Source organism: Channa argus, chromosome 3, assembly GCF_033026475.1.
Source record: "Channa argus isolate prfri chromosome 3, Channa argus male v1.0, whole genome shotgun sequence".
Classification (NCBI taxonomy): Eukaryota; Metazoa; Chordata; class Actinopteri; order Anabantiformes; family Channidae; genus Channa; species Channa argus.
The window spans coordinates 25,962,148-25,972,730 of record NC_090199.1 but is presented as its reverse complement, the minus strand read 5'-3'; the positions used below and the strand labels follow the sequence as shown (position 1 = coordinate 25,972,730).

General features: G+C 37.4%; 2 protein-coding genes across 3 annotated transcripts; both read left to right on the top strand.

Annotated features, from left to right (window-relative positions):
- Positions 1–316: 316 nt before the first annotated feature.
- LOC137124375 (perforin-1-like) lies at positions 317–3,839 on the top strand. Of its 2 annotated transcripts, XM_067499267.1 has the most exons (3): positions 317–421; positions 587–1,122; positions 2,242–3,839. In XM_067499267.1, the coding sequence occupies exons 1-3, from the start codon at positions 419–421 to the stop codon at positions 3,431–3,433; spliced, it is 1,731 nt and encodes a 576-aa protein (XP_067355368.1). In that variant the 5' UTR covers positions 317–418; the 3' UTR covers positions 3,434–3,839. The 2 variants fall into 2 exon arrangements, with proteins under 2 accessions (XP_067355368.1, XP_067355369.1); XM_067499268.1 differs by lacking the exon at positions 317–421.
- A 3,228-nt stretch (positions 3,840–7,067) lies between these two features.
- Positions 7,068–10,583, top strand: LOC137124374 (perforin-1-like). The gene is made up of 3 exons (XM_067499266.1): positions 7,068–7,099; positions 7,265–7,800; positions 9,010–10,583. Exons 1-3 carry the CDS (start codon positions 7,097–7,099, stop codon positions 10,199–10,201), a joined length of 1,731 nt encoding a protein of 576 aa, XP_067355367.1. The 5' UTR covers positions 7,068–7,096; the 3' UTR covers positions 10,202–10,583.

The following is a 10,583-nucleotide window of genomic DNA, read 5'->3' as shown; positions in this document are numbered from 1 at the left end:
ACTAATAGCTATTCTCTCTGGGGTCTATGAGGAAAAGTGCAACAAAAGACAGGGCATTAATTTGAATTGCTAGACAAATAACCAATTAAACAAATTAATAAATTCATATATAACTCATTTTATAAATACCATTTTAGTATTAAATAATGTAACAGACTTTCAGGCTTTACATAGACCACAGTATAGAGGGTCTATTGTTATGACTTACACAAATTAATGTTTAACACCTCTTCCTTATCAGGGTGTATAGGAAGTACAAATGTCACACAGTTTTGATGAGGGTACAAAAACACTTTAATGAAGATCATTACATGTAAAATGTGTGAGAATCTTAAAAGCAATTAAGACTCCACCTCCACATCTATAGTATATCATATATAAGAATTTATCAGCTGAACACACTCAGAACAGTCACAGGATGGTAAGACCCCTGAGTTATACTTGATCTTTCACGTCTACTTCTTCCTAATCCTTATTCATTACCAGCCAATTTTTATAGAAATAATCATTCAAATGTTATTTTGTTTACTAGATGTCTTTCTCAATGCCAATAAATCTTTTCTGGCCTTTCAACTTTTTTATCTAGATGGCAAAGCTGTGGCAACTCATGCTCCTGTTGTGGGCTTGGAGTCCTCTGTGTCTACCTTCCAGTGTGAGCTTCATCGGTACACCACAGGAGTGTAAAAGTGCTCACTTTGTCCCTGGTTACAATCTGGGTGGAGAAGGCTTCGACATCGTCACAATGGAGCGGAAAGGTGCCTATGTCATCGATACTGAAACCTGGAATCTTGGCAATGGTACTTGCAGGCTGTACAGTAACAGCTACATGAACAACGAAAAGCAAAAGGTCCCCGCTGCTGTGGTGGACTGGAGAACCCTCCCCAAATGTAGCTTAAAGGTCTCCAGTACAGCTTATGATTCTGTCGAAACTCTCGTCAATGACTCAACATCATCAGTGTCAAATGACTGGAAAGTCGGCCTTGAAATTCCTGTAGATCCCAGTGTCACTATTGGGGTTGGCTTGGGAGGGTCCCACTCCAGAGCTGCTACCTTTGGCATGCAGAAGTCAAAACAAGATCGCTACAACTTCTTTCGTCATTCTGTCAACTGTAAATTCTACAGGTGAGTGTAGGAAAACATAACTTGTACTGTTCATTAATACTAACACTTAATTCAGTACTTTAAAAACATAGTCATCCCTCATGGAACTTTTAAATTATTTTTTAATACATCACTGAATCAGTTTAAGTTGGGTTCTTTTAACTCTGATCAAAAAATTCTTTAACTTTCTATCTACAACAACATCTAAATAAATTAAAAGTATAATACAGAGGATACGTAAATAGGTCTCATCTAGATTTAAACATCTGATCACTGCAACTTTTTTTTAAATTCTCCTTAACGAAATAGCTCAAGCTCTGTCATGTTGCATGACAATTATGAGTGAACAGTGCTTTTCATGTTCACTCAAAAATTCTAAATTGGATTGAGATCCGAGCTCCATTTAGCCTCTGCAGAACAGTAACACTGCTTTGCAACCATTTCTGGATAGATGCTTGGGGGCATTGACTTACTGGTAGACAAATCTCCCTCTTCACACTTTTTTCCACACAGCTTTTTTTCCAGGTTTTTCTTATGTTTGTCTGCATTCATTTTCTCAAGCTTTCCAGGTGATGTTCCCAACATCATTTTGCAACACAGGTTGGATGATGTTTCTCATGATGTACAGTGTTTGGTCTTTGCCAAACATTGTATATAATCTGCCAAAAGGCTCAGTTCAGCCTCCTTCAAATGATGCAGCTACAGTTTTGTAGTATATGTTCTAGATGATGACAAAACAAAAAATATATATAAGTGAGAACAAACCAGTACAAACCTAAATACAAACTACAAAGGGTTTGAGTTTAATATTATGTCCAGCTGACAATGTTAAATGCAATCTCAAACAAGATAGGCCCTGCTTTTTTATTAACCTGTTGTTGGCTTTAAGTATTCTTTTGTCTTTATGTTGTAGCTTTTTTGCAACAATTACTTTCATTTAAAGAGTGAGGTTGAATAAATTATTATTTTAAAAAAAAGTGAAAAAAAATGAAAAATTCCAAAAAGGGTAAAAACCTTTTATATACACTGTAAATGCCTGATTCAGCAATGTTGCATAAAATAAGCAACATAAACAGTAACATGAATAAAACAGGTCTGTAACACACTGTAACTTACTTATATTCTTCCTTTGTTTTACAGCTACAGACTGACAACAAATCCTCCACTGAGTCATGACTATAAATTGGCCGCCAATGCTCTTCCTAGCTATTCCCAAAAAACAGAGGTCTCATATCGTAATCTTATCGACACATATGGTACACATTACATCACACAAGTATCTCTTGGAGGGGAAATAAAAGCAATCACATCTGTCAGGACCTGTCAGGCAACCATGAATGGACTGTCAGCAACAGAGGTCAGTGACTGTTTGTCGGTTGAGGCCTCAGCTAGTTTTGCAAAAACTGCCAGCATTAAAACTATGTACAAACACTGCGAAGCAGAGAAGAAGAAGTTAGCTTCAGGCCAGAGTTTCAGCAGCACATTTAATGAACGTAACACAGAGGTCATTGGAGGACACATTGACGAGGCTGACATCTTGTTTGAAGGCCAATCAAACCCATCTGTCTATAAGAACTGGCTCAGCTCATTAAAAATCACACCTGATGTGGTCCGATACAACTTGAAGCCTCTGCACTCCATACTGCCACTCGGTCATCCTGCCAGTGCTGGACTAAAGCAAGAAGTGGAGAAGTACATCAAGAAAAATGCAGTGTTGAAGAAATGTTCTGAATCTTGTCAAATTGGACACAGATCCAGCAAAAGGGATCCTTGTGCTTGTATTTGCAACAGTAATCAGAATATCAAGTCAAACTGCTGTCCTGCAGGGAAAGGTCTTGCAACATTGAAGGTCTTCAAGCTTTATGCAAAGGGTCTGTGGGGTGATGATTGGTCACAGACAGATGGTTCAGTACTGGTTAGATATGGTGATCAGAGCAAGACAACTATGATCATTAGTAACAGTAATAATCCTAAATGGCCAGAGACCTTTGAATTTGGATCAATCACTATTAACATGAAAAACCGACTTAAGTTCCATGTTTATGATGAGGACACTTACTGGAACAGTGATCTGCTTGGAGAGTGTTCAGTTAAACTGCATGAAGGTAAAGTGTCAGACAGCTGCATGTTAAAACACGGTACCTTGTTCTTCTCCTACATAGTGGAGTGTGCACCGAGTCTTAGTGGTGACCAGTGTCAAGAGTACATACCCTCCCCCATGAGTTCCTCTCTGGCCAAAGCGTTCTACACTAGAAATGGGGTCCTGGCTGGAGAAGTCAGCAAGCAGTTTGTGAAATCAGTCAGACAGTCAGGTGGAGGTCAGATGCTGTGAGATATAGTGATACAAGGAAGCATTTGGATTTATGATTTATATCTTGCTTAATGGCATGTTTTTTTTTAAATACAGTTATTGTTACCTGTCTGTTTTTGTTTAACTTCTGTTTTACAAAAAAGTAGATTCTCAATTTCTCAAATTACATCTATGTCAGTCCCTCCAGGAAATAGTTCAACCAAATGTCACCTGTGAATTTTGTTTGACCTTCCAATTTAAAACACCATGACAAAATTTCAACAAGCATCACAACTTTTTGATAAGCTCTCATGATATAACGCAGTGAAATCATGAAGGTACTTGTATGATGTGTTGTACGATCCACTTTTTTCAGGCTTGCTTCTTGTTATTTTCAAAATCTGCCAATAAAGCATCAACAAAGACAAAACAAATGTCTGATTCCATGTGTCAAAAAATATAATTTGATACTATGGTTTATGTTCACTTTTGAAACCCAATATATTGTATAAATGCAAGAGAAAATGTGCACACACACACACACACACACACACACACACCATAAAAACAACAGTATGGTAGAGCAGTGTAATATATAATATAGTACATTATTAATATCACAAAGTTTAAAAAAGCTAATTAAAGCCAATATGCTACTTTCCACCTGCCTCCTCACAAAAACACCAGCGTTTAAAATGTGGTTAATTTCCAATCCTGGTAAAGTGTGACTTTAAAGTGCTACTGTGCATCCAGAAAGTATTTCCAGAGCTTGGCTTTTTCCACATTTATTGTGTAGCAGCTTTATTCCAAAATGGATCAAATTCATTATTTTCCTCAAAATTCTACAAATAATACCCCATATTAACAATATAAAAGATGTTTACTTAAAGTCTTTGCAAATTTATTAAAAATTACAAAATCACATGTACATAAGTGTTGATGGCCTTTGCATGACACTTGAAATTGAGCTCTGGTGCGTCCTTTTTCCACTGATCATCTTTTTGATGATTCTACAACTTGATTCCACCTGTGGGAAATTCAGTTGATTGGACATGATTTGGAAAAGCATACACCTGTTTATATAAGGTCCCACAGTTAACAGTGCATGTCAGAGCACAAACCAACCCATGAGGTTCAAGCAATCTGTAGACTTTTGAGACAGGATTGTATGGAGGCACAGATCTGGGGAAGGTTTACAGAAAAGGTTCTGCAGCATTGAAGGTCCCAATGACCACAGTGGCCTCCACCATCCGTAAATGTACAGACATTAGCTATAGAAAACATACTGCATCAAGTAGTTGCTGACAGATTTAATGTTCATTACTGACGGCTGGGAAAACTTGCTGCTGGAGATGGTTATCATAACCAGTACGTGAACTGTCTGTACAGGCTAAAAACCAGAAGCTGATATCTAAATATAAATGTACACTGTAGTGATGTGTCTGTTGTGAGCCAGCTCCTATCTGGGTGCTGCTTTAGTTTTTTTCTCTCTTCTTTTTTTGTTCAAGTTGCACGTAATTGGTCAACTACATGATGTGTGGTGGTGTCTGTATCAGCACTGAGAATGAGGGGGAGGGGCGGTGGTTGGAGACACAGTACACAGTGAGATGGAGAAATGGGAGGGAGGGAGACTGTCACGGATGAGTAAGTTAAGTGCAAGGACCCAAGTAAGGAGACGGCAAGAGGAGGTACAAAGAAAAAGGGTATTTATTGTAAAGGATTTGAGGAGGAGTGAACACTACTAAAACTCACTCCACTGGAGGACAATGAACTTAAAGAACAGAAGTAACAAAACCTCATAAATCCAAAATGTAAAGTTAAATACCCAAAAGGGGAGGACAACTTAGACTGGGACTGTGCTGGGGGAGCAACAAAAACAGACTATACACATACAAGGGGAACATCAGACAAAACAGCAACAACTACGAACAAAGGACACAGGGGACACAGAATACTAAATGAACTGATAGAGAACAGTGGGGAGAGCTGGGTATAAAAGGATAATGGAACAGGTGAAACAAATCAGGACAAACAGGAAGTTAAAAAAAACACAGGGACAACTAAACACGGGAACAGGACTGTAACCGAGATGAGAGGGAGAGAGAACAGGTGATACAGGACAAGATGCTGGAAAGGTGAGAAAATGAATGACAGCAGTAAAATCTGGATGCATTTCAATTACATAGATGATACACAAGCACAAACCCGCATTTTCATTTATATATTGTTGTGTTATTGTCTAAGCTTCTCTACGTTGTTTCACTGTAAGTAGTTAAACGTTTATCGATAATTTATATGTATACACAACTTTTTTAGACAAAAGGTCTTTTTGTACTTTATCATTTATTGTGTGTAGCACTCTGCTACATGTCGAGTATAATTAGCACTCAAAATGATAAAGCTTTGGTATCATGTATGTTTTTACGTTAAAAATTTATTTTACATATAATTTCATATCATTTTTGGTAATAAATTCATTTAAGCAACACTACCTCTTGCTAATGACAAATAATATAGTTTAACAAATCAATAACTTTGGCTTTGTTGTTTGTCTCAGCACATTTTATTTTAGCTTGTCATCAATTTCAATTATCGAACTATGTTAGTTAACATCAGCGAATCTGAGCTGTTGTTTGCCATTTTAACCAGAAATGATGAGCAATAAGCGACCAACTAAAAGTGAAGCTGCTTTGTAAGTGTTTTTCTTTCTACACTTTGTTAACAACTTAGATATTTTGCCACATTTGCACAACAGAATTTTGACTGTCAGGCTGCAGCTCAAGTCTGTGAAGGTTGTTGAATAACACAAGCCTTCAGAAAGCTGTTGTTAGAGTTGTATTAAACACACCAATAAAGCAGGGTGACCATCCCATCCCTTCATTTGTAGTGCATATCCATGGTATTAAAGTTTCAGAAAGATATTGTAAAGTTTGAAAACAGGACAACATGAATTTAAAATTAAAATGGACCTGAAATGAAAGACTGTGGCTGCTCCACAACTCTACAATGAATGGAAAACACTACAGACCATAACACTTGTTCTTCATTTGAAGAAGTGGGCAAATATGTGACGCATACAACTTTAAAAGTCTCATGTCAGATCTCTACAACTTATTCTAAATTAATTAAACATGCACATAAATGACAATTACAGCACTGAGTCAAACTCAGCTTTAAACATCTCTGCTGTAATATACTGTGAAGTATTTAGATACTGTTCTCACGCTAATGTGACAGCTATTGTTGCAAGTGGTCGTTGAGGAAAAGTGATAACATCAAAACACAGAACATAAATTTGAACTGCAAGACAAATGACCATTTATACAAACAAACTCATACATAGATCAGTTTAAAAATACTTATTTGGTTAATAACGTAATAGGCAGTCTTTTTAGGGCCATAGTGTTTCAGCTTATACATAGACTACAACAGAGAAGGTCACATGTTAAGACTCTAGTTTTTGGGAAATCAACTCTAGTTTATCCAAGTGACTGTTTACCAATCTTACCTCATCAGGGTATGAAGGAAGTACGAATGTCACACATTTTTAATGAGGATACAAAAAACAGTTTCAAAAGGTTTAAATAAAGATTGTTAAATATAAAATTTATGAGAATCATAAAAGGAATTAAGACTCCACCTCCACATTTAGAGTATATCATAGATCAGAATTTATCAGCTGAACACACTCAGAACAGTCACAGGATGGTAAGACCCCTGAGTTATACTTGATCTTTCACGTCTACTTCTTCCTAATCCTTATTCATTACCAGCCAATTTTTATAGAAATAAACATTCAAAGTTTGCTTTTTTTATTAGATGTCTTTCTCAATGCCATTTAATCCTTTCTGGCCTTTCAACTTTTTTATCTAGATGGCAAAGCTGTGGCAACTCATGCTCCTGTTGTGGGCTTGGAGTCCTCTGTGTCTACCTTCCAGTGTGAGCTTCATCGGTACACCACAGGAGTGTAAAAGTGCTCACTTTGTCCCTGGTTACAATCTGGGTGGAGAAGGCTTCGACATCGTCACAATGGAGCGGAAAGGTGCCTATGTCATCGATACTGAAACCTGGAATCTTGGCAATGGTACTTGCAGGCTGTACAGTAACAGCTACGTGAACAGTGAAAATCAAAAGGTCCCTGTTTCTGTGGTGGACTGGAGAACCCTCCCCAAATGTAGCTTAACAGTCTCCAGTACAGTTTATGATTCTGTCGAAACTCTCGTCAATGACTCAACATCATCAGTGTCAAATGACTGGAAAGTCGGCCTTGAATTTCCTGTAGATCCCAGTGTCATTATTGGGGTTGGCTTGGGAGGGTCCCACTCCAGAGCTGCTACCTTTGGCATGCAGAAGTCAAAACAAGATCGCTACAACTTCTTTCGCCATTCTGTCAACTGTAAATTCTACAGGTGAGTGTAGGAAAACATAACTTCTACTGTTCATTAATACTAACACTTAATTCAGTACTTTAAAAACATAGTCATCCCTCATGGAACTTTTAAATTATTTTTTATTACATCACTGCATCAGTTTAAGTTGGGTTCATTTAACTCTGATCAACAAATTCTTTAACTTTCTATCTACAACAACATCTAAATAAATTAAAAGTATAATACAGAGGATACGTAAATAGGTCTCATCTAGATTTAAACATCTGATCACTGCAACTTTTTTTTAAATTCTCCTTAACGAAATAGCTCAAGCTCTGTCATGTTGCATGACAATTATGAGTGAACAGTGCTTTTCATGTTCACTCAAAAATTCTAAATTGGATTGAGATCCGAGCTCCATTTAGCCTCTGCAGAACAGTAACACTGCTTTGCAACCATTTCTGGCTAGATTCTTGGGGGCATTGACTTACTGGTAGACAAATCTCCCTCTTCACACTTTTTTCCACACAGCTTTGGTTTTTTTCCAAGTTTTTCTTATGTCTCCATTCATTTTCACAAGCATTCCAGGTGATGTTCCCAACATCATTATGCAACAGAGGTGGAATGATGTTTCTCATGATGTACAGTGTTTGGTCTTTACATTGTATCTAATCTGCAAAAGGCTCAGTTCAGCCTCCTTCAAATGATGCAGCTGCAGTTTTGTAGTATATGTTCTAGATTATGACAAAACAAAAAAACAAACCAGTACAAACCTAAATCCAAACTACAAAGGGTTTGAGTTTAATATTATGTCCCGCTGACAATGTTAAATGCAATCTCAAACAAGATAGGCCCTGCTTTTTTATTAACCTGTTGTTGGCTTTAAGTATTCTTTTGTCTTTATGTTGAAGCTTTTTTCGAAAATTACTAATTCACTTGTAAGTGGACATTCCAAATACCAATATAGATATGATATTTAAGAAACATATTCATGGTACGTAAGTGATGACACTAACTTCTTTTAAAACAAAATACCTGCAGAGAGTGAGGTTGAATACTTACAAAATAAATTATTATTTAAAACAATAAAAGCTGAAAAATTGAAATACGGGTAAAAAACTTTAATAGACCCTGGTCAGCTGACCTTTTATAGCAATGTTGCATAAAATAAGCAACATAAACAGTAACATGAATAAAACAGGTCTGTAACACACTGTAACTTAATTATATTCTTCCTTTGTTTTATAGCTACAGACTGACAACAAATCCTCCACTGAGTCATGACTATAAATTGGCCGCCAATGCTCTTCCTCGCTATTCCCAAAAAACTCAGGTCTCATATCGTAATCTTATCGACACATATGGTACACATTACATCACACAAGTATCTCTTGGAGGAGAAATAAAAGCAATCACATCTGTCAGGACCTGTCAGGCAACCATGAATGGACTGTCAGCAACAGAGGTCAGTGACTGTTTGTCGGTTGAGGCCTCAGCTAGTTTTGCAAAAACTGCCAGCATTAAAACTATGTACAAACACTGTGAAGCAGAGAAGAAGAAGTTACGTTCAAGCCAGTGTTTCAGCAGCACATTTAATGAACGTATCACAGAGGTCATTGGAGGACACATTGACGGTGGTGACATCTTGTTTGAAGGCCAATCAAACTCACATGCCTATAATAACTGGCTCAGCTCATTAAAAATCACACCTGATGTGGTCCAATACAACTTGAAGCCTCTGCACACCATCCTGCCACTCGGTCATCCTGCCAGTGCTGGACTAAAGCAAGAAGTGGAGAAGTACATCAAGAATAATGCAGTGTTGAAGAAATGTTCTGAATCTTGTCGAATTGGACACAGATCCAGCAAAAGGGATCCTTGTGCTTGTATTTGCAACAGTAATCAGAATATCAAGTCAAACTGCTGTCCTGCAGGGAAAGGTCTTGCAACATTGAAGGTCTTCAAGCTTTATGCAGAGGGTCTGTATGGTGATGACTTTTCAAAGACAGATGGTTTAGTGGAGGTTACATATGGTGATCAGATTAAGAGAACTATGATCATTAGTGACAATGATAACCCTAAATGGCCAGAGACCTTTGAATTTGAATCCATCACTATTAACATGAAAGACCGACTTACGTTCCATGTTTATGATGAGGACACTTACTGGAACAATGATCTGCTTGGAGAGTGTTCAGTTAAACTGCATCAAGGTAAAGTGTCAGACAGCTGCATGTTAAACCACGGTACCTTGTTCTTCTCCTACATAGTGGAGTGTGCACCGAGTCTTAGTGGTGACCAGTGTCAAGAGTACATACCCTCCCCCATGAGTCCCTCTCTGGCCAAAGTGTTCTACACTAGAAATGGGGTCCTGGCTGGAGAATTCAGCAAGCAGTATGTGAAATCAGTCAGACAGTCAGGTGGAGGTCAGATGCTGTGAGATGTGGTGATACAAGGAAGCATTTGGATTTATGATTTATATCTTGCTTAATGGCATGTTTTTTTTTAAATACAGTTATTGTTACCTGTCTGTTTTTATTTAATTTCTGTTTTACAAAAAAGTAGATTCTCAATTTCTCAAATTACATCTATGTCAGTCCCTCCAGGAAATAGTTCAACCAAATGTCACCTGTGAATTTTGTTTGACCTTCCAATTTAAAACACCATGACAAAATTTCAACAAGCATCACAACTTTTTGATAAGCTCTCATGATATAACGCAGTGAAATCATGAAGGTACTTGTATGATGTGTTGTACGATCCACTTTTTTCAGGCTTGCTTCTTGTTATTTTCAAAATCTGCCAATAAAGCATCAACAAAG